The following is a 25,078-nucleotide window of genomic DNA, read 5'->3' on the forward strand; positions in this document are numbered from 1 at the left end:
TTCATCTACATTAAACCCACATTAAGGAACACAGTAGATGTTCTTTGAAGGTAGAAAGACATATTCCTGAATTTGGTTAATGGGAATTCTCTGTAAAACTGTATCACTGCATCCTAATGCTAACTAGACCTAATTGCTACAGAAAAGTTTCTTTGAATCTGAGACACCAAGATGCCACTGGAGAGAAAAACTGCTGCCAGTTAAACTATGACAATACTTTTTTTATCAGAGGATTAAAATCTTACACTTACTGAAATAGCTTTTAGTCTTAGCTGGATATAAATTATATCACATTCCCTCTTAGGCATATATGAAAAGGAGAGCATAAGAAAATAAATTATTTAAGGCAAAGACAAGTAAGTCTCAACTGCCACCTGTCAGACACCATTAATTTTAAGATGCCTCGAGATGGTAAAATGGGAATAACTACGTCTAAAAACTGATGAATCATTTAAATAAGTGTCTGGAAAGGTTTTCAGCTTATTTTATTCTTGTAGTTGTCCCAGGATTTATGGAATGAAACATCCCAGATGTTGGTGTTTTTCTCACAGGCAGCATTGTCCAGTTTATCCCTTCTAGCATGTGGAGTGAGTTACCAGAGCTCATTGCAAATGTTCACCTAAGACTTGTTTTTCCACATTCTCCTTAGACGCTCTGCCTGGAGAGGAGAAGTGGTACAGTGTTTCATTGTCTATGTACCTCTCATAGCTCAGGACCTCTAGTTCAGGGTGCCAGCAAAAATTAAAAGCCCATCCATCAGGAGCATCCTGTAGCAGATCTGAAGCCTCAAATTCTCTGAGAAGTAGGGTACAGAGATTCTTCTCTCCTGTTCTCTTGGTCATGCAAGTAGAATTTGATATTAGTGAATTATAATATCCAAACTGAATAGTTAAGACTAAATATATGTAGGTTTATGAATAGTTTCTATAAAGGCTTACTTTTATTATCCGGTTTTCTTTTTTTTTTTTTTTTTTTTTTTTGAGAAGGAGTCTCACTCTGTCACCCAGGCTGGAGTGCAGTGGCCAGATCTCAGCTCACTGCAAACTCCGCCTCCCGGGTTTACGCCATTCTCCTGCCTCAGCCTCCCGAGTAGCTGGGACTACAGGCGCCCGCCACCTCGCCCGGCTAGTGTTTTGTATTTTTTTAGTAGAGACGGGGTTTCACCGTGTTAGCCAGGATGGTCTCGATCTCCTGACCTCGTGATCCGCCCGCCTCGGCCTCCCAAAGTGCTGGGATTACAGGCTTGAGCCACCGCGCCCGACCCGGTTTTCTTACTTATACAATTAAAATGCTTATTTGTTAATACAAGGAATGTGATACATCTGTGAAAATCAACATGGCAAATAATATTAGATTAACAAACTAAATCTAAATTTATATAGGGTATGATCCCATTTGTGTAAGCAAATAAAAATATTCATGTTTATCTTTATATGCATACACATATACATGTATTTGCTTGCACACACATGCATGCATGAATACAGAAAGATCTGGAAGGACCCAGCAAAGTGTCTCTACAGTCCTGTCCTTGGGGAGAATAAAGGCTTTGAGTCGTGTGGTAGCATAAGAGGGCCTACCACTATTTTTCTGAATCCTTCTCTAGGATAGTTTCCTTTTTTTTTTTTTTTTTATCATGAACTAGTATGTATGTGTTACTTTTTTTTTTTTTTTTTTTTAAGTCAGGGTCTCGTCCTGTCACCCAGACTAGAGTGCAGTGGCATGATCATAGGTCACTGAAGCCTTGATCTCCCGGGCTCAGGGATTCCTCCTGCCTCACCCTCGTGAGTAGCTGGGACCACAGGAGTGATCTACCACATCTAGCTAATTTTAAAAATTATTTATAGAGACAGTGTCTCAAATCCTTGCTCAAGCCATCCTCCTCCCTTGGCCTCCCAAAGTGCTGGGATTACAGGTGTGAGCCACCACATCAGCTTATGTGTACTTTTATAACTTAGATTTTTATTTAGTTAAATATCTAAGTGTAAGACCAGGTGCAGTGGCTCACACCTGTAATCCCAGCACTTTGGGAGGCTGAGACAGGTGGATTGCTTGAGGCCAGGAGCTTGACACCAGCCTGGCTAACATGATGAAACCCCATCTCTACCAAAAATACAAAAATTAGCTAGGAGTGGTGGTGTGCGCCTGTAATCCCAGCTTCTTGGGAGGCTGAGGCACGAGAATTGCTTGAACCCAGGAGGCAAAGGTTGCAGTGAGCCAGGACCACACCACTGCACTCCAGCCTGGGCGACAGAGCAAGATTCTGTCTCAAAAAAGAAAAAGGCCAGGCACGGTGGCTCACGCCTGTAATCCCAACACTTTGGGAGGCCGAGGCCAGTGGATCACCTGAGGTCAGGAATTCGAGACCAGCCTGACCAACATGGAGAAACCCTGTCTCTACTAAAAGTACAAAATTAGCTGGGCGTGGTGGCACGTGCCTGTAATCCCAGCTACTCGGGAGGCTGAGGCAGGAGAATTGCTTGAACCCGGGAGGTGGAGGTTGCGGTGAGCTGAGATCGTGCCATTGCACTCCAGCCTGGGCAACGAGAACGAAACTCTGTCTCAAAAAAAAAAAAGTAAGCACAGACTTCTTATATTAAAATGTAGAAATTAAGAAAGAGAGTGTGTATGTGTATGCTTGCTTGTCTAGTGTTTGCATAAACACTGGAAGGATACAGAGGAAACTAGAAGGGATTACTGATAGGGAAAGATACAGATAAGAATAAGAGTAAGATTTATCAATTTTTACCTGTTTATATCTTCTTGATCTGCTCAGGAGGCCGAGGGAGGAAGATCACTTGAGCCCAGGAGTTTGAGGCTGCAGTAAGCTATGATTGTGTCACTGGACTCCAAACTGGGTGACATGTGAAGACATTATCTCTAAAAAAAAATTTTTAATGAAAAACAACAAAAAAGTGTGTACATATTAAATTTTTTTTTTTTTTTTGAGATGGGGTCTCACTCTGTTGCCCAGGCTGGAGTACAGTGTCATAATCTTGGCTCACTGCAGCCTCTGCCTCCCAGGTTCAAGTGATCCTCCCACCTCAGCCTCCCAAGTTGCTGGGACTATAGGCATGCACCACCACACCTGGCTAGGTTTTTGTATTTTTTTTGTAGAGATAGGGTTTCGCCGTGCTGTCCAGGTTGGTCTCGAAACTCGCAGACTCGAGCAATCTGCCTGCCTTGGCCTCCCAAAGTGCTGGGATGACAGGCATGAACCGTCATGTCTGGCCATAAATTTTTTTTTTTTTTTTTTTTTTGAGACGGAGTCTGGCTCTGTCGCCCAGGCTGGTGTGCAGTGGCCGGATCTCAGCTCACTGCAAGCTCCGCCTCCTGGGTTCATGCCATTCTTCTGCCGCAGGCGCCTGTAGCTGGGACTACAGGCGCCTGCCACCACGCCCGGCTAATATTTTTTGTATTTTTAGTAGAGACGGGGTTTCACCGTGTTGGCCAGGATGGTCTCGATCTCCTGACCTCGTGATCCGCCCGTCTCGGCCTCCCAAAGTGCTGGGATTACAGGCGTGAGCCACTGTGCCCGGCTGGCCATAAAATTTTTAAGAAAAAAAGCTTAGGCTGGGCATGGTGGCTCAGCACTTTGGGAGGCTGAGGTGGGCAGATCACGTGAGGTTAGGAGTTTGAGACCAACCTGGCCAACTTGGTAAAACCCTGTCTCTACTAAAAATACAAAAATTAGCCGGGCATGGGCACCTGTAATCCCAGCTAACTGGGAGGCTAAGGCAGGAGAATCGCTTGAACCTGGGAGGCGGAGGTTGCAGTGAGCTGAGATCGTGCCATTGTACTCCAGCCTGGGTGACGAGAGTGACTCTGTCTCAAAAAAAATAAAAAATAAAAATTGAAAACAAAATGAGTTTTTTTCTGTCTACTTCATAAATAACGTTGGTATTAAAGATTGAATTAATTTGGTTCAGAATTTTGAAACCCATTTGTAAATTTTATTTACACATTTGTTGGAAGTATTTTGCAAAGGTCAGTGTTAACACATGTTTTCAGCCAGATGCAATGCCACATGCCCTGTAGCTCCAGCTACATGGGAGGCAGGAGGACAGCTTGAGCTCAGGAGTTCAGGTTGCAGTGAGTTGTGATCACCACTGCACTCCATCCCGGGTAACATAGCGAGACCCGCTCTCTTAAAAAGAAAAAAAAAGTTTTCGTAAAGCACCATGTAAATATTAAATATAATAGAAACAATGATTTTTAATTCAAGATAAATAAAAAGTTATAATTTTCCCTTCTTTAAAGGCACCGTATAAACTTGAGTTCAGACTTCTTGATTACTCCTGATTTCTACTGGGACAGAGAAAACCTGGAAGGACTTTATGATAAAACATGTCAATTCCTTAGCATTGCCCGAAGAGTTAAGGTATGTATTTTGCACTTTTAATGAGAGAAAAAGACACGTTGTTGCCTGTAAATTGAATGTTTAACTGCTTGCAGAGAAATATCTTGTTTGACTTCCATTCAAATCTCTTTATATTTCCCCCTCTTGTCCTCTATAGGGCAGTCACTTTTCAATTTTTTGTGTCAAAGAATCTTCTGATATTAGCTCTACAGACTAGATAAGGTTGGTGAATAAGATGAGAGTTTGGAAGCCTAATGGTCCATCAGGAAGTTCTTGTCAAGTATCAAGCAAGAGTTCCTGACTGTCCCTGATCTGTCATGGTGACAGTGAGAATAGAAATAAATTTAAGAAAGAATCATGTAAGACAAGTGATAGGTAATGGCAGACCATGGGGAAGGAATAATAAAGGATGACTGATGTTTGCCTGGAGGTGACAAGTAGAAAGGTAGAAAAACAACGAGAGTTCAGAGAGGAGATGCTGAGATTAGAGTAGCAACAAGATATCCAATTAGCTCCATCATGTAGGCATTTAGAAGGGCAGAAGCAAAGTCGAGAAGAGAGACGTGTATCAAGAAATCCCAGCACTTTGGGAGGCCAAGGTAGGTGGATCACCCGAGGTCGGGAGTTTGAGACCAGCCTGGCCAACATGGCGAAACCCTGTCTCTACTCAAAATACAAAAATTAGCCAGGCATGGTGGCACGCACCTGTAGTCCCAGCTACTCAAGAAGCTGAGGCCAGAGAATCACTTGAACCCAGGAGGCGGAGGTTGCAGTGAGCTGAGATTGAGTCACTGCACTCCAGCCTGGGTGACAGAGTGAGACTGCATCAAAAAAAAAAAAAAAAGCTGTAGTGATGGAGGTAGACCACATGTGGAAAGAGCATAGAAAACAGAAAATTGACATTAGTATAATGTGTACACATAGTTCTGTGACATTTCACCACATCTATAGATCCATGCAACCACATGAACAAGACACAAAACTGTGCCAGGTGCAGTGGCTCAGAGGCCTGTAACCCCAGCACTTTGGGAGGCCAGAGGTGGGCAGATCACTTGAGGCCAAGAGTTCGAGACCAGCCTGGCCAATATGGTGAAACCCTGTCTCTACTAAAAATACAAAAATTAGCTGGGTGTGGTGGTGCATGCCTGTAGTCCCAGCTACTCAGGAGCCTGAGGCAGCAGAATTGCTTGAACCCAGGAAGTGGAGGTTGCAGTGAGCTGAGATCGTGCCATTGGGCTCCAGCCTGGGTGTCGCAGCGAGACTCCATCTCAAAAAAGCAAAAAAAGACACAAAGCCATTTTATCACCACACAGTTCTTCCTCATGCTACCCTGTAGAGTCACACCACCCTCCCCCTACCCAGACTGTCCCTAACCCCTGACAGTGAGTAATCTCCATCTCCATAATTTTGTCATTTTGAGGATATTATATAGAGTCATACAGCATGTGACTTTTTAACTGGCTTTTTTCATGGAGCATAATGCCCTCAACTTGGATCCTTCCAAATTGTTGCTTGTATCAAAGTTCCTGTCTTCCTGTGGTTACTGAAACATTTTCTGGTATTTCATTTTGATGTTATTTTTTAGTATATCTCTTTGCATAGATATTTAGTGGTTGCTCTGGTTATTACATCATATGTATATAACTTATTACAATCTACTGATTTCAACATCTTGCAGATTAAATGAAGTATAGAATCTTTATTTCCCTGATGGGACTGGATGCAGAAAAAAAAAATCCTTATTTCTTCTATATTCCTTTACCCTTCCCTATTTATAATTTTCTTAACTATTCTTCTGCAGACATAGGAAACTTCATCAGATAATGTTATAATTTTTGCTTCAACCATCAAACATAATTTAGAAAACTAAGAAAAGTAAAGTCTATTGTATGTACCCATGTTTTTATCCTTTCTGTTCTTTTTTCCTTCTGATATTCTTTCTCTTACTGTTTTTTGTTTTGTTTTGTTTTGTTTTTCTCCAAGAACTTTATTTAGCCATCCTTTTAAGGTAAGTCTAGTGAGACAGATTCCCTTAGTTTGTCTTCATCTGAGAGTGTATTAATTTTCTCTTCATTCCTGAAGGATATTTCCTAGAAATAGGATTCTGGGTGGACAGTTTTCTTTCTTTCAGCACCTGAAAAATGCCATGCCACTTTCTTCTGACCTCCATGGTTTCTGATAGGAAATCTTTCATAATTCTATATGACATGTGCATTTTATCTTTTATCATTTCACAAGGTCTTTGAGGCTCTGTTCACTTCTTTTCCAGTATATTTTGTCTCTGTTAAGACTGGGTAATTTCCTTTGTTTCATCTTCTAGTTCACTGATTCCTTCCTCTGTTACATTCATTCTGCTGCCCATCATTTGAGTTTTTTATTTCATTTATTGTATTTTTTCAGTTCTAAAATTTCCATGTTTTTGTCTTTGTATCTTCTGTTTCTTTGCAGAGACTTCCTGCTTTTTCATTTGTTTCAAATGTGTTCAGAATTGCTTATTGAGTCATTTTTATGATGGTTGCTCTAACATCAATCTGATAATACCTAACCTCAGATACCTCTTGATGTTAGTGTCTACTGATTGTCTTTTCTTATTCCCTCCAACTAATTTTAATACCTTCAGTTTCCCTTATTGCCTCAAGTGTTCTGGCTTAATATACAAGGTCCTTCCTATTGTATCCCTTTTTCAATCATATTTCCTACCAATCCCCACATTCACCTTGTATCACGTCACAAATAAAGGATTAGCCTGGGAAACACAGTGAGACCTCATTTCTACTGAACGGTTTTTTAAAAAATTAGCCAGGTATAATGGCATGTGCCTGTAGTCCCAGCTACCCTGGGAGGCTGAGGCAGGAGGATTGCTTTAGCACAGGAGTTTGAGGCTGCAGTGAGCCATGATCACGCCACTACATCCCAGTCTAGATGACAGAGCAAGACCCTGTCTCAAAAAATAAAAATAAAAAATACATGATTTATAATTTCAAAACCCTACCATGACTTATTGAATGCTATGTTCCACTTTAGTGTCTACACTTTTTTCCTCTAAGCTAGACACTGCCCCTTGCAAAACCATATCAAAGGTATCTGCAGTTGTCACTCATCTTGGTACCACCTATTCCTCTGTAGGTGTCTTCCAGCACAGGACAGTAGAGATCATCACCACTGGTCAGGGCAAGAAAACCAAGCTATGTTGCTCTTAGCTGACACAGAAAGATTGATTAGTGATGGTTTAGGAATCAAATTCAGTGGACTCCATCAATACAGTTTTAGATACCAAAGGTCTAACTAGACACTGATTTGACAATCTAATTATCTGGTCAAACATGAAAAGCACTGGACTTTCTTGGTTGTCGACTGCGCACACAGGCTGAAGATCCAGAGGAGGCGAGGGAGGAGTACTAAAAGCTTTATACAGATGAGGTATTTCCTGTGGTTGTGTTAGCTATTGCTGTGTAACAAATTACCCCAAAACTTGGTGGACTGAAACACCCACTTACTGGCTGGGCACAGTGGCTCACGCCTGTTACCCCAGTACTTTGGTAGACTGACGCAGGCAGATCATTTGAGGCCAGGAGTTCAAGACCAGTCTGGCCAACATGGTGAAACCCCGTAAATTAGTCAGGCATGGTGGCATGCGCCCGTAGTCCCAAGTAGCTGATTCTGGAGGCTGAGGCACGAGAATCACTTGAGCCCAGGAGGCAGAGGTTGCAGTGAGCTGAGACTGCACTACTGCACTCCATCCTGGTGACAGAGTGAGACTCCGTCTCAAAAAAAAAAAAGAAATGAAACACCACTTACTATCTCAGTTTTTGTGGGTCAGGAATCGGTGCAGCTTAGCTGGGTCCTCTGATGCTGTGTTTCTCACAAGGCTGCAGTCATTTCAGAGATTCACTTCCTAGTTCACTCGTGGTTATTGGCTGGATTTGGTTCTTCTCAGGCTGTTAGATTGAGGCCTCAGTTCCTCATAAGCTGTTGTCCAGAGGCTTCTCCATAGAGCATCTCACAATGTGGCAGCGTGCTTCATTGGAATGAACAAGTGGGGGAGTGATATGGCTTAGATCTGTATCCCTGCCCAAATCTTGTGTCAAATTGTAATGCCCCATGTTGGAGGTAGGTCCCGGTGGGGGGTGATTGGATCATCAGGGTAGATTTCTCATGAGTGGTTTAGCACCATGTGCTAAACAGTGGTGCTGTTATCGTCATAGTGAGTTCTGGCAAGGTTGTTTAAAAGTGGGTAGCAGCCGGGCACGGTGGCTCAAGCCTGTAATCCCAGCACTTTGGGAGGCCGAGACAGGCGGATCACGAGGTCAGGAGATCGAGACCATCCTGGCTAACACGGTGAAACCCCGTCTCTACTAAAAATACAAAAAACTAGCCGGGTGAGGTGGCGGCACCTGTAGTCCCAGCCACTCGGGAGGCTGAGGCAGGAGAATGGCATGAACCCGGGAGGCGGAGCTTGCAGTGAGCTGAGGTCTGGCCACTGCACTCCAGCCTGGGTGACAGAGCAAGACTCTGTCTCAAAAAAAAAAAAAGTGGGTAGCACCTGCATCTCCCCTCGCACTCTCGCTCTCGCTTCTGCCATGTAAAGTACCTGCTCTCCCTTCACCTCTCACCATGATTGTAAGTTTCTGGAGGTTTCCCCAGAAACCAAGCACATGCCAGCATCATGCTTCCTGTAGAACCGTGCAGAGCCATGAGCCAATTAGGCCTCTTTTCTTTATAAATTTCTCAGTCCCAGGTATTTTTTTATAGCAGTGAGAGACTGGACTAATACAGAGAGGAAGAGTGACTGTCAGGAAGAGAATGCTAGTAAAACAGAAGTCACACTCTTGCAACCTCATCGCAGAAGTCACATCCCATCACTTTTGCTGTGCTCTCTTTGTTAAAAACAAGTTAGGATCGGGTGCAGTGGCTCATGCTTGTAATCCTAGCCCTTTGGGAGGCTGAGATGGGAGGATCACTTGAGGCCAGGAGTTCAAGACCAGCCTGGTCAACATAGTGATACCCCATCTCTTTAAAAAAAGAAATTTTTCTTTAAAGCAAGTTATGAGGCCGGGCGTGGTGGCTCAAGCCTGTAATCCCAGCACTTTGGGAGGCCGAGACGGGTGGATCACGAGGTCAGGAGATCGAGACCATCCTGGCTAATACGGTGAAACCCCATCTCTACTAAAAAATACAAAAAACTAGCCGGGCGAGGTGGCGGGCGCCTGTAGTTCCAGCTACTTGGGAGGCTGAGGCAGGAGAATGGCGTAAACCCAGGAGGCGGAGCTTGCAGTGAGCTGAGATCTGGCCACTGCACTCCAGCCTGGGCGACAGAGCCAGACTCCGTCTCAAAAAAAAAAAAAGCAAGTTATGGCCAGGCGTGGTGGCTCACGCCTGTAATCTCAGCACTTCGGGAGGCCTAGGCAGGTGGATCACCTGAGGTCAGGAGTTCAAGGCCACCCTGGTCAACATAGTGATACCCCATCTCTTAAAAAAAAAATTTTTTTTTTCTTTAAAGCAAATTATGGCCAGGTGTGGTGGCTCATGCCTGTAATCTCAGCACTTCGGGAGGCCTAGGTGGGTGGATCACCTGAGGTCAGGAGTTCAAGGCCAGCCTGGCTAACATGGTGAAACCCTGTCTCTACTAAAAATACAAAAATTAGCTGGGCATAGTGGCAGACGCCTGTAATCCCAGCCACTTGGGAGGCTGAGGCAGGAAAATCACTTAAACCCAAGGGGGCAGAGGTTGCAGTAAGCCAAGATCGTGTCACTTCACTGCAGCCTGGGTGAAACAGCAAAACTTCGTCTCAAAAAAAAAAAAAAGGCAAGTTACTAGGCTGAGCCTACTCTCAAGGGTAGGGGATTACACAAAGGTGAACACCAAGAGGTGGGGAGTCTTTGGGTGACATCTTAGAAATCTGCCTACCACAGTGGTTTTGAAAAAGATGTAGAAAATTCTAGAAACCTAATTTATGACCACTGACCCACATGATCCTCATACTAACAATTACTTTAATGGTTGCCAGCTTCAGGCCATCAAAGATGGTGGAACCATTGCTGATTTCATTGTGTTCTGAACCGTCAGCAAGCCAAATGCCACTGCTCTCGGCTTGGACGAGAACGTTAATGCCAAAATTGATGATCTGATCTTTGACCTGGGTGGCATTTTTTATCTGTCCATCCTCAGTATTCAAGATGGAATTACTGAAGTCAAGTCTACAACTGAGGATACCCACCTGAGTGAAGAATACCTTGACAACTAAGTGGTCAGCTGTTTCATGGCTGAGATCAACTGCAGGTATAGAAAGGACACCTGTGAGAACAAGCAGGCTGCCCAAGCCCCTTCTGCCTCTACTAAATGTACTCTTCATTCTGGTGTTGGGGCCAATTTGAGATTGAGTCCCTCCATGAAGGGGTTCACTCTATGCCTCTGTGCACATGAGCAGCTGGAAGAATCGAAAGCCACCCGTCCCTGGCACCCTACACCTGTGGAGAAAGCCATAAGCAGTGTCATCCAGACACACCACCAGTCCTTCACGGGTGGCTCCATCTATATCCCCAAGATTTAAAATCTCCTATAGGGCCAGGCGTGGTGGCTCACGCCTGTAATCCCAGCACTTTGGGAGGCCAAGGTGGGAGGATGGCTTGAGGCCAAAAGTTTGAGGCCAGCCTGGCCAACATGGTAAAACCCAGTCTCTACTAAAAATACAAAAATTAGCCAGGCATGGTGGTGCATGCCTATAATCCCAGGTACTTGAGGGGCTGAGGCACAAGAATCACTTGAACATGGGAGGCGAAGGTTCCAATGAGCTGAGATTGCACGACTGTATTCCAGCCTGGGTGACACAGTAAGACATTTCTCCAAAAAAAATAAAGTAAGATAAAGTCTCCTACAGGAAGAACTAGAGCTGAATTTATTTACAGGCAGCATGATCTTGTATGTAGAAGACCTGAAAGAATCTACAAAGAAGCTACCAGAATAAGTGAGTTTATCAAGGTTTCAAAATCAATGTATAAAAACGGTTATCTTTTGTTATACTACCAATACACAACTGGAAAATGAAATTTTAAAAATACTGTTTATAGTAGCACCCAAAACTTGAATTACTCAGGTTTGAATTGAGTGATTCAACTATTCCAGAATAATGTTAATCAATCGGAGTAATCTGAGCAAGCTAATTGTTTATTTCATTCCCATCTCAGTGTGAAATCTTCTGCAGGAGTTATGAAATACCTAAAAGGTCTCAAACTACATTTCTGTTTCTCAGCATCCCGAAGGCAGTTCAGACTCGTTGGATTATGTCAAGGTTATTTAGAAGGGGTTGAGAGAGTTCACCCTGCCTTAGGCTCAGCATAGTGTTGGCATTATAGTCTTCCAAGAAAACAGATGGAACAAAGAGTGGCGGGAGTTTTTTTCCCCCCTCAAAAAGTAGAAGGGTCTTGAGAAAATAGGGGTGAGTAGGCATAATACATGCTAAAAAGTTGAGCACAGAGGTCCAGATGCAGAGAGCAGTTAGTGTCATGGGAGAGAAACTAGTTGGCAGTGGATCCCTCGCTCCATTTTCTCACGTCGTTATCCCTCGAAGTCCTGTCATTGAGGCTTCTGTCCCCATGCCGCCTACTCCATGAACACGTTTGTTGTCATGACTTCTAATCCCACATTCTCCTGGTGATTTTCAAATGTCTCTCTCATCCCAGTCTCTCATCTGCCTTCCAAACATTTCCAGTTGCCCCTCAATCTCACAGATCTTCCTCATTTACATCTTTTTTTTTTGGACAGGAAAACAATAATGATTATTTTTTATTCATACTAAGGAGACATGAACAATGACATTGAGCAATTTACCAACTAATCAAGATCAGTTACTTATACATTGCTATGTGAACTTTGGCAAGATGACACTATTCTGGCCTAAGTTTTCTGCCTTTTTGGTTTGTCTTATTTTTTTTTATTTTTTATTTTTATTATACTTTAAGTTCTAGGGTACATGTGCATAATGTGCAGGTTTGTTACATATGTATATTTGTGCCATGTTGGTGTGCTGCACCCATCAACTCGTCAGCACCCATCAATTCATCATTTATATCATTACGTGTGCACCATTTTCCACTAGAATGTAAGCCCCTTGAAATCGGAGACCATGATTATTTTCTTGCCTGTTCTTGGCAAAGGCCTCATACAGTATGTCCTCAAAAAAATTTGTAGGATTTAGTCAGCTGATTAAGATTTCAAAATGAAACTTGTATTCCCCCCACCCCCAGAAAATGGTAAACCTTTTCAGTTCTCTATTTCAGCTCATGGGAGGACCTTCTAGCCTCACCTATCTAGTCATTCAACCAGAAACTTAAAAGTCATCTGGGTGTTCTTTTTCTCCTTCACCCTCCATATCCAGTCAAACAATCTTTTTATTTTCCTCTAAGTATCATGGATTCATTAACAAACATTAATCGAAAGCCTGTGTGATAGGCCCTGGGCTGGTGAAACAGGGGAGTACCATATACCCTGATTTCAAGCCCCCAACTATTAATGTTCATCCACACAGCCCCACATCTTCCTTTCCCATCTGGACTTGTCTAATTTCTTCTTCACTCTCTGTCTCCAGACTGGACCTTTTTCCAGTCTCTGCACCCTTTGGCTGGAAGACAGAGACATGTCTATTTCACCATTCTGTCTCCTCTGCCCAGCATAGTACAGTAAATGTTAAACAAATACTTCCAGATTGAAGAGGCCTCCCCATTACCTGCAGAATGAAGTTCAGATATTCTAGCATGACATGTTGCTTTCCTATTGCTGCTTAACCTAGTGGCTTATCAGAAATTTATCATCTTACTGTTCTTTGGTCAGAAGTCTGGCATGGCCTAAAGTTAAGGTATTGACTCCTCTTTGGAGACTGTGGGTGGAATCCATTTCCTCACCTTTTCCAGTGACTGGAGGCCACCCATATTCCTTGCTCATGGCCCCTTCATCTAACAAAGGCCAGTGGAATCCTCATATTGTATCATTCTGAATTCTTCTGCCCCTCATTTCCACTTTTAAGGACCCTTGCGATTACATTGGGCTTACCCAGATAATCTAGGATTATCTCCCCATCTTAAGGTCAGCGAATTAACAACTTTAATTTCTTATACATTCTTAATTCTCCTTTGCCGTATTATATTCACAGGTTCCAAGAATGAAGACATAAATATCTCTGGGGTGGGGGACATCATGTACACAGTACCTCTCAATCTAGTACTAACTTATCTTCTTTTTTTTTCTGAGACGGAGTGCAATGGCATGGTCTTGGCTCACTGCAACCGCCAGCTCCTGGGTTCAAGTGATTCTCCTGCCTCAGCCTCCCAAGTAGCTGGGATTACAAGCGCCCGCCACCACACCCAGCTAATTTTTGTATTTTTAGTAGAGACAGGGTTTTGGTGTGTTGGCCAGGCTGGTCTTGAACTAACCTCAAGTGATCCATCTGCCTTGGCCTCCCAAAATACTGAGATTACAGGTGGGAGCCACCGCCCCCAGCTAACTTACCTTCTTAACCTCACTTCTAAGCACTTTCTAACTTATCTTCTTAACCTCACTTCCAAGCACGCACTTCTAGGTTGTCTACAATCTAGCTATGCTTGTCTCCATGCTGTTTCCTATGCTTGACATGCTCCTTTCATGCCCCCAAACCCCCACCAGCAACCCACCTTTTCTTCATGTCTGCTGCCTTTTAAAGCCTAATTCACATTGGCTACCTCTGTGAAGCCTCTCCTGGTTTTTTCTTTGCTCCCTTATCTGCATGCTCAGAGCATACATGCCTCTATACCTAAATAAACAGAAAGCATGCTGTGGTAATAGGGACTTTTTGTGTGTGTGTGTGTGATGGAGTCTTGCTTTGTCGCCCAGGCTGGAGTGCAGTGAGCAATCTTGACTCACTGCAAGCTCCGCCTCCTGGGTTCACGCCATTTTCCTGCCTCAACCTCCTGAGTAGCTGGGACTAAGGAGCCGCCACCATGCCCAGATAATTTTTTTTGTATTTTTAGTAGAGACAGGGTTTCACCCTGTTAGCCAGGATGGTCTTGATCTCCTGACCTCGTGATCCGCCCGCCTCAGCCTCTGAAAGTGTTGGGATTACAGGCGTGAGCCACCGCGCCTGGCCACAGGGACTCTTGCTTGCACATTTCAGTGTGTTGTCAGATGCTTGGGTTAATTGAAGGTTCGAAGCTAAGTTGTTAGACTTAATAGGAGGCTTTGGGACGTTTAGGAGACTTGTGGTAATATCAACAGACTCTAAAGTTAAGGAATAAATTGGATGATGAGGAGGTAGTGGAAAAAGAAAATGTTGCCTGTTTTTTGGCCCAAGTTGAAAGAAAATGCAAGAGGCTGAATCAGTAGTCTGCAGAGAGAAGCAAGCTTAAGGATGAACATTAAAGACTAAGATCAAGCAGCCAATAGAAACAGACATTAGGAGGCCAGGCGCGGTGGCTCACGCTTGTAATCCCAGCACTTTGGGAGGCCGAGGCAGGCAGGTCAGGAGTTCAAGATCAGCCTGACCAACATGATGAAACCCCGTCTCTACTAAAAACACAAAACTTAGCCGGGCGTGGTGACACGCGCCTGTAATCCCAGCTACTCAGGAGGCTGAGGCAGGTGAATCACTTGAACCAGGGAGGCGGAAATTGCAGTGAGCCGAGATCGTGCCACTGCACTCCAGCCTGGGTAACAGAGTGAGACTCCGTCTCAAAAAAAACAAAACGAACAAACAAAAAAAACAGACATTAGGAAAGGGCAAGAGGAAAGGAAAAGAGGGTGGGGAAAGGAAGAAAGAAGAGGCATGCTCTAAAACAGATTAGAAACTACAGAGTGACCATAACGTCTGGAAATAGGGGCAAATGGTGATGAGTGTGGTTCAGCGAGTTAGTCCTGTGGTTCCATCAGTAAGGTAGCTTCTTTTTTTTTTTTGGAGACAGGATCTCACTTTGTCACCCAGGCTGGAGTGCAGTGGCGTGATCTTGGCTCACTGCACCCTTGACCACCTGAGCTCAAGCAATCCTCCCACCTCATCCCCGCCAGGTAGCTGGGACTACAGGCACACACCACCATGCCTGGCTAATTTTTTTGTAGAGACAAGGTTTCACTGTATTGCCCAGGCTGGTCTGGAAAAAGACTCCTGAGCTCAAGTGCTTCCTCCTGCCTCAGCCTCCCAAATGCCAGGATTACAGGCATATGCCACCCAGCCCAGCCTAGTAAGGCAGTTTAATGCTATGTGCAAAAATCATAACATGGTACAGTAACACATTCCAATCAACTCCTGAACACGTACCTGTGATTTCTCTCTTAATGTTCACTGACCAAACCTGTAAATTCAGCATACCCCATGAGACAAACTGTTCTAAAATTTTGCTTCCAGGATTTCCAGTTTCCAGAAGCAAGTGATATATAAAGATATTAGGTAGGCATTTAACAGTTGTCACGTCCAAATTTTGAATTCAGGGACTTTATTTTCTTTGAACCCCCACAGCCAGCTTGTTTGGAGGCATCAGAATGCAGAACTGTTGCAGTTCAGTTGAAAGCAATGCCATCTAGTGGTGTGTGTGCAGCAGGTCAAATGTTAAGCGTAGGTTTTCTAGTAGAAAGTAAATTATCTTTAGGTCTTGCTAAAAAAACATGTTTCAAGTTTGCCTTTTTTAACTGCTAAAAAGGGCAGCTACTAAAAACTAGGACTCAAAAACCTATTTTTAGCTCTTCCATCAAAATTTTACAAATAGAGCTTCAGTATGCAAAGTATTTCTTGCAGTTAAATCTGTACATCACAAAATGTCTCTGGGTGGATTCACAAGAAACTGATAATGTTGCTGGCTGCCTTTGGGGAGAGAACCGAGGAGCAGGATTTTTCACTGTGTAGCTATACATTTTTCATACATATGACCGTATTAAGTTGTTTAAATATAAATACGTTACTAAAATTTTTTTTCTTACACAGGTCATGAATGAAAAACTTCAACACTGCATGGAACTAACAGATCTAATGCGGAATCACCTGAATGAGAAGAGGGCACTCCGCTTGGAGTGGATGATTGTCATCCTCATTACCATAGAGGTAAGATGGAAGTGCTGTGTACCGTAATCAGTTACCATCTCTTAACAAATACAGGGGATATGCTAATAAGATAGTTTGAGATAGAAAATTATTAGCAGGAAAGAGGCTGACTTTATCATTACTGTTTGGAAGTTTCAAATTACTATTTTGCAAATACATTAAAAGTTATTTTTAGAGTGGACCTCAAGGTTCTGCATTTTTAAAGACAGCATTTGGAAAAAGTTCTAGCTGTTAATTTATAATGTACAGCTCAACATCAAATCAAGCATCCATGCCTCCAATTCACAGCTTGCCATGTGAGAAAGGGCAAACATTTACCTTACTTTGGGAGCATTTCTCAATCAGAATCTTGGAAGTCATTTTAGTTTGTACCCATAATTTGCCTGTCATGAAATAATTCTCACTTTTTATTCTAAGGTAATGTTTGAGCTGGGACGAGTATTTTTCTGATCAAGTGATAACCAAAGTGTCACTGCAAGTGATATTCAAGTTCTACAATCAAAAAAATAAATGTTCAGCCGGGCTCGGCGGCTCATGCCTGTAATCCCAGCACTTTCGGAGGCCAAGGAGGGTGGCTCATTTGAGGTCAGGAGCTCAAGACAAGTCTGGCCAACATGGTGAAACGTCTCTACTGAAAATACAAAAATTAGCCAGGTGTGGCACACGCCCATGATCTCAGCTACTCGGAAGGCTGAGGCAGGAGAATCTCTTGAACTTGGGGAGGTTGAAGTTGCAGTGAGCTAAGATCACGCCACTGCACTCCAGCCTGGGCGTCTCAAAAATAAAAATTAATGTTCACTAATGGGTGATCATTTAATAGGTGTTTTTTTAATCAAGAAATTATCTTTTTCAGCCCCCAATATATCGTGTGAATAAAAATGAATCTAGTGTTTACATTTACATCACTGACAATTCAAAAGGAAAATATTTCAGTTAAGAACTCTGGAAAACCTTAGCATCTAGGAAATCTTGGCAGATACTTTTTAAAGCCAAAGGACTTAGGCTTTAGACAACACAACTTAACCTATCCCCAGGGAATCGCATCATGACCCTGGCTAAGGGAACCGTACAGGAACTCAAGTGTTGAAATCAATATAAACAGGCCTGGTGCTCACACCTGTCATCCCAGCACTTTGGGTGGCTGAGGCGGCTCAGGAGATTGAGACCATCCTGGCTAACACAGCAAAACCCTGCCTAAAAATACAAAAATTCTCTACTAAAAATACAAAAAATTAACCGGGCATGGTGGCGGGCGCCTGTAGTCCCAGCTACTCAGGAGGCTGAGGCAGGGTGGACCCGAGAGGCGGAGCTTTCTGTGAGCTGAGATCACGCCACTGCACTCCAGCCTAGGCAACAGAGCGAGACTCAGTCTCCAAAAAAAAAAAAATCAATATATACAGTAAAAGCCAGGCTTCCAGTGGCAGAGATGAAATCTTAAATACCTACTTTAGACGGCATGATTTGAGTGTGACTGTTCACGGGCACCTTTTATTAATACTTTGTTCTTTCACCAAGTTAGTCACAATATTCTTCCCACAGACATTTGTTTCAGACATATTTTGGGGAAATTTAAAAAATACCAAGCACAAAGAATCTAACATCTACATATTTATTAAACTCCTTGGGTTGACAACATTTAAAAAAAAAATCAAATCTTGATCTTCATTGCCTTTTATGCATAACCCCTCATACCCCACTACAGTCCTCACTTGTCAACTTTTCACACATATCCTTTTGTTTTGCAACTCACTTAACTGCTACACAGTATTATACTGAGAATACATTCATCTGATGGACATATTTATTTGCAGTTAACAGTGCTAGGATAAACATCTGATGTCTTCCAGCGAGAGTTCTTCAGTAGCTGTCTTCCATCTGAGGTACCTGTCCTGTATGCCACGGGTACCCACAAAAATTCTCCAAGGAGCATACAGGCACGAATAGTTCAAGAACTGCTTTTTAGGATGGGTGTGGTGGCTCACGCCTGTAATCCCAGCACTTTGGGAGGTCAAGGTGGGAGCACTGCTTGAGGCCAGCAACCCTGTCAAAATAACTTTAAAAATTGCTTTCTAGATCAAGTTCCTCCTGATTTTCATAAAATCAACATACCTGTGTGCACACCTGCAGTGTATCTTGTTCTTACCATCTTCCCTTATCACACTTACACAAGAGGCATCTCTCACCTATCCTCAATAGTTTGGTCCACTATATTCAATAACTTTTAAATACATTAAATCTATTTGTCAACATTTTTGGAAAGCCACAAAAACAAAAGAGGACAATTTGAAAGATTGCTAAATGCAACCTTCCTTTAATTGAGGCCAGTATGTTTTCTCCTATTTTTTTTAGGAGGTACAATTCCAGTAAAATTTTACTGCAAGTATCAATGTATACAATTTGCTGTTTTGGTCAACTTATTAGTAGTAACAATGTGAAATAGTCCAGAAAAAAAACATGAACATTTGATGCCTTATGGTTACAGCAAATTAAATACTTCAAGTTATATTAAAAAATTTACAAGAAATGAAAGGATCAAAAGAGGTTCATAAACATTTATTAGCATAAAGTGTTGTAAAGGAAATGTAACACAAATACATTTTCAAGAGGAAAAACATTTGCATAGTTCACCTATTTTTACATGGATCATGATGGACAATCAGCTCAGTATACTATCACAATGCACTAAATTAGAAGGGCTTTCCTTAAGTAACAAAGCAGCTTTATTTTAAAATACCAGTATTTATGATACACTGGCAATTACATCTTTTTCAACTAATCTTATGATTTAAAACTTCAGCTTAAAGTTATGAAAGTTTAAAGAATTGTTTTAGTTGTAACGTAAGTAAAAACTTTCACTTACTTAATAAAGTAAAAACTTTATTAAGATCACCACCTCTCTAAGAACAAAATGACCAAGAAATTACACAGAGTATTTACAGCCTAAAGTAAGTACATTCAGCACTGGCTCCCAAAATCCTCAAAGTGGTATCTAATTTCTATCACACATGAGAGCTCACTGATTAAGACCAACCTGGATTTCAATTGTTTCACCACAAATTCTTGCTGTTATAACCTTGGACAAATCACTGAACCTCTTGGGCCTCAGTTTCCTCATCTGTGGAGTAGATTTAATTATTAAACTAGCTCATAGGTTGCTGTAAGGATTAATGAAATATGTGTGAACAGGAGGGTTTAATTATTAACCTATCTCACAGGGTCGCTGTGAGATTAACTCCCAGATGAAATGGAGGCTAAATCAAATTCCCAGGAACCATCTTTGAATCTTTAAGAAATATCATAACTGAAACTTACAGTATAGATGTTACTGAATCCTGCACTGGAATAGAATGGTTAATTTAAATATAAAGCAATATTTTCACTGTATAAAACGGGTTGGCTCCTCAGTGCAAGCCCAAAAAGGCTTTTTTAAACTACACATTTTTGCATATACCAAACAGCGGTGGCCAACAGGTATTCTGGGGTGGCTTCTTGGATAACCGTAGCAGTCAGAAGCAGACTTTTTTTTTTTAAATACATAAAATCAGTATCTTTCTAGTTTTACCACTTTAAAAATAAACCGTATTTGCCTATTTTAAATTACTGTCCTGTCTGCTACCTAAAGCAGGTTTTCCAAAGTATGGTCCTCAGACCAACTGCATCAGCAAATACTCAAGACTGTCCGTTAATATTACTGACTCCTGAGTTCTACACCATACTAAATCAGAACATCTGGGACCACAGCTAGGAAGTCTGTTTCTTCTAATTCTCCAGGAGACTCTTATACTCCCTAAGCTCTGAGAAGCACTAACTTAGTCTATGTATTGGTTTATACTCAGGTTACACAGATTTTAAATAATTCATTAGCACTCTCTTGCTAAGTACTAATCTCAAATGACTCACTTCTCTCTTTCACCAACCCAATCTCCTCAGACCCTGCTCTATGCCTTTACAAAGTGCATGTGTTGGGATAAAGTGATGTGGATGAGAAGTAGAGGGAACTGTTCCAAATCCAAATCTCTAACTTTCAGCTCTCTCTATTGGTTCTGAATTGCCATTTTAAAGGAAGGTTTTAATGTCACCATTCTAAATTCCCTTCCCTCATAGAGGGTTAATGAAACAATTTTTTTTCTTTTTTGAGATGGAGTCTCACACTTTTGTCCAGGCTGGAGTGCAGTGGAGCCATCTCGGCTCACTGCAAGCTCCGCCTCCCAAGTTCATGCCATTCTCCTGCCTCAGCCTCCCAAGTAGCTGGGACTACAGGCGCCTGCCACCACGCCCGGCTAATTTTTTGTATTTTTAGTAGAGGTGGGGTTTCACCATGTTGGCCAGGCTGGTCTCGAACTCCTGGCCTCAAGTGATCCACCCGCCTCAGCCTCCCAAAGTGCTGGGATTACAGGCATGAGCCACCACGCCTGGGCAACAAAAGTTTTTGAAGACCACATTTTCACTTTCTCTGAACAGTATCAAAACGTGGACTTTTAAATGTTTTAAAAACAAAACCTTTCCACATCCCCTAGACTGTTAAAATAATCTGGAAAGCATGCAGCATTGTAAAACTGACTCATACTCATTTTTTCATCCAATTCTACAATTATTTATTAGAAAGTACGATGCGCTACTCTAAGATCTAAGACACTGTGCTAAAGATGACACATAGGGCCTCTGGCTTTCACGAAGCTTACATTCCAATGAAGACAGCAGGAAAACTAAGTAATCTGCTTATAGACATGCTCTATAAAGAAATCTAAGGCTGGGTGCGGTGGCTCATGCCTGTAATTCTAGCACTTAGGGAGGCTGAGGCGGGTGGAATCACCTGAGGTCAGGAGTCCGAAACCAGCCTGGTCAACATGGAGAAACCCCATCTCTACTAAAAATACAAAGTTAGACAGGCATGGTGGCATGTGCCTGTAATCCTAGCTACTGGGGAGGCTGAGGGAGGAAAATCGCTTGAACCCGGGAGGCGGAGGTTGCAGAGCGGAGGTTGAGAGTGCAGAACTGCACTCTCCAGCCTGGGCAACAAGAGCGAAAATCCGTTTCAAAAAAAAAAAAAATCTACACAAAAGGTGTAGAGAGGTGATGTGAAAAGTCAGGAAAATGGAACAGACTAGTCAAAGAACTTAAAATTTACTTAAGATTTAGACATCACCAGTTGAATTTTAAAAACTCAAAACAGTAGAGATTCTGGTTAAGTAGAAACTTGACTTTTTTTTTTTGAGACGGAGTCTGGCTCTGCCGCCCAGCCTGGAGTGCGGTGGCCGGATCTCAGCTCACTGCAAGCTCCGCCTCCCGGGTTCACGCCATTCTCCTGTCTCAGCCTCCCGAGTAGCTGGGACTACAGGCGCCCGCCTCGTCGCCCGGCTAGTTTTTTGTATTTTTTTAGTAGAGACGGGGTTTCACCGTATTAGCCAGGATGATCTCGATCTCCTGACCTCGTGATCCGCCCGTCTCGGCCTCCCAAAGTGCTGGGATTACAGGCTTGAGCCACCGCGCCCGGCGGAACTTGACTTTTAATCTAGCATCTAGCTTCTATGCACAAGGCTTGGGAAGTTGCTTACTCTTTTTTTTTTTTTTTGATACGGAGTCTCACTCTGTTGCCCAGGCTGGAGTGCAATGACAGGATCTAGGCTCGCTGAAAGTGCCGCCTCCCAGGTTCACACCATTCTCCTGCCTCAGCCTCCCGAGTAGCTAAGACTACAGGCGCCCACCACCACGCCCGGTTAATTTTTTGTATTTTTTAGTAGAGACAGGATTTCACTGTGTTAGCCACGAAGGTCTCGATCTCCTGACCTTGTGATCCGCCCGCCTCGGCCTCCCAAAGTGCTAGGATTACAGGCGTGAGCCACCGCGCCCAGCCAACTCTTAACAATTTAACAAAAACTAACGATGTAATTCCAATCAAATCTAAACCTCTAGCCACAAAACCTTAAAATCAAGGTGCTGATCTTAATCTGAAAAACCTCATGTGGTTTGGGTTCTGGTTACCTTAGAGATTTTGACTCTAAGCACCCAATGGCAATTAAGATTAGCTGAAATACTTGGCCAATGGTTCACTACTGAAACCTGATGAACTGGAATCCTCTGATTTTGTCTCTTTCAGACAAGGTGACCAACCATTCTGGGTTTTTTGGTTTTTTTGGTTTTTTGTTTTTTGAGACATGGTCTCACTCTGTCACCCAGGCTGGAGTGCAGTCACAATCTTGGCTCACTGCAAGCTCCACCTCTTGGGTTCAAGCGATTCTCCTGCCTCAGCCTCCCAACCAGCTGGGATTACAGGCGTGCACCACCATGCCAGGCTATTTTTATTAGAGACGAGGTTTCACCATATTGGCCAGGCTGTTCTCGAACTCCTGACCTCGCGATCTGCCACCTCAGCCTTCCAAAGTGCTGGGATTACAGGCATGAGCCACAGCACTTGGCCCCATTCTTTGACTGGGACCAAGGGGTTTCCTGGGAGCAGCCAGACTTTCACTGCTAATACTGGCAAAGTCCTGGGCAAACCAGGACTGGTCACGCTATCTTCGGCCACATTTTAGAAACTGATACTTTAACAGCCACCTTTTTCAACTCTGCACTTTGCGGCAACTCTACAGAGCTTTAATATGGATCAACTACTAAAAACAAGAACCTTCCCTAAAGAAAAGCATGTTAATGTCACACACGGTTTTTACCAATCAGGTGGAAGTAATTTTCCCTATACATTTTACCATTTATTTTACTTTTAAACACAAAAATCATGAGCCAAACACTACTTGAAGAACTGTTAATGAATTCAGATTCACATTTAGGAAATAATGATTCAAAATTAAAATGTCTTTAAAGATCAGTTTTCAACGACTGATAGATGTAACAACTTGGACAAATCGCTCTTAACCCAACCTGGCTGGGAAAAAGAAGCCAGTCTGCAAAGGCGACATACTGTGTAATTCCATTTATGTAACATCCTAGAAAAGGTAAAACTATAGTGATGGACAACAGATTGGTGATAGCCAGAGGTTAGGGGTGGAAGAAGCACAGGTCTATAAAGACAGCAAAATAAAGTGATAGACCTGACCTATATTCTCGTGTTGGTGATTACACAAATAAATACTATGTTAAAATTCACAGAACGCTATACTAAAAAAAAAAAGTCACTTTTACTACATAATTCTAAGGTTTTTTTTAAATCAGTGATTTCAAAAATACACTAATGATTTTATCATTTACTGAGGTACTCTGCTACGCCCCCTTCCTGTTTTGTTTTATATTCACCCAATGTTATGAGATAATTATTATTAACCCTATTCGAGGAAAAGGAAAACTTGAGGCTCAGAGGTTCAGTAACATGCCCAAAACCATACAGTGTGTAAGGAATGGACCACAATTCCAACCCAGATCTGATGCCAAAGGCTATATTCTCAACCACTACCAAACACTACACTACACTACACCCTCCTCTTCATAAATATCAATCACTCTGTCCCTCCTAATGACAATATCAGGAGGCTATTGTTTCCTTATTCTGAACTCAATACACTATTGATAACATGAACATAGGGAGAAGCAAAACATGATTCTAGAGCAGTGATGTCCAACTGAACTGTCTCCAATAATAGAAATGTTTTATATTATGTGAGCTGTCTAAATATAGTAGCCTCTAGCTACAGGTGGCTACTCGGCACACATGGCTAGTATGACACTGAGTTGAACTGGACGGCACAGTTCTAGAAAAATAATGTGACAAGAATGTACATGCCACAGAAAGAAGCAATTTATTAAATTATGATGGTAACTCACCAACAATAAAAGGAAAATAATTCAAGGGAGATGTATAGTAAAGGAATGAAGCTAAGAAATGCACCACCCCCAAAGCACGTCACAAAACTAAGTCTATCCTTTTTTTTTTTTTTTTTTAATGGAGCCTTGCTCTGTCGCCAGGCTAGAGTGCAGTGGCACCATCTCCGCTCACTGCAACCCTCCGACTCCCTGGTTCAAGCGATTCTCCTGCCTCAGCCTCCCGAGTAGCTGGGATTACAGGCACGCACCACCGCGCCAGGCTAATTTTTGTATTTTTAGTAGAGACGGGGTTTCACCATGTTGGCCAGGATGGTCTCGATCTCCTGACCTCAGGTGATCCGCCTGCCTTGGCCTCCCAAAGTGCTTGGGGTTACAGGCATGAGCCACCGCACCCGGCCACTAAGTCTATCTTCTGAACACCTGCTCACCCTCCAAGATTCAGCTGAAATATCGACTTTATCTACACACCCACGGCACTCTGCACACATGCAGTATAGAATAAGTTGTACACTAAGTTTATCTGTGTTTTTCTCCCACAGTGGACCGTGAGCACCTGAAAAGCAGAGATAAGTATTCATACATGCACCACCAGCATTCAATACCTACATCCAGATGCTTTCTGCAACAATAAACACTTTTTTCACTCAGTTTGAGTGGGAAAATGATCATCTTAGATCCTTTAACTACAAATTCAACTCAATTCTACAAGCATTTGAGTACCAGAAGTATACATAAAAAGAAGTACCTGCCCTCAAGGAGCTTACAGTGAGAATGAGGGATACAAGATATAGGTAGACAAATAACAAGTAAAAAGGGTAATCAAAATTAATTGCGTACAAACAGTACTTTAGGACAGAATAGAAACCGTCAGGAATCATAGTGGTAAGTG

At 42.6% G+C, this 25,078-nt stretch overlaps 1 protein-coding gene across 6 annotated transcripts in view; it reads left to right on the top strand.

Annotated features, from left to right (window-relative positions):
* The window catches only part of RMND1 (required for meiotic nuclear division 1 homolog), a 49,123-nt gene extending 31,806 nt beyond the window's left edge, over positions 1-17,317 (top strand). For 3 of the 6 annotated variants that reach the window (XM_030928369.1, XM_030928368.1, XM_030928370.1), the window contains exons 9-11: positions 4,261-4,381; positions 16,300-16,416; positions 16,834-17,315. In XM_030928369.1, the coding sequence (XP_030784229.1) occupies positions 4,261-4,381; positions 16,300-16,416; positions 16,834-16,866 (271 nt within the window). In that variant the 3' untranslated portion in view covers positions 16,867-17,315. Of the gene's footprint in view, positions 1-4,260; positions 4,382-10,529; positions 10,641-16,299; positions 16,417-16,833 lie in introns of those variants that run through there. The other 3 variants (XR_750171.2, XM_010383601.2, XM_010383602.1) reach the window with 3 other exon arrangements.
* Positions 17,318-25,078: the final 7,761 nt, after the last annotated feature.

This window comes from Rhinopithecus roxellana, chromosome 4, assembly GCF_007565055.1.
Source record: "Rhinopithecus roxellana isolate Shanxi Qingling chromosome 4, ASM756505v1, whole genome shotgun sequence".
In the NCBI taxonomy this organism is placed as follows: domain Eukaryota; kingdom Metazoa; phylum Chordata; class Mammalia; order Primates; family Cercopithecidae; genus Rhinopithecus; species Rhinopithecus roxellana.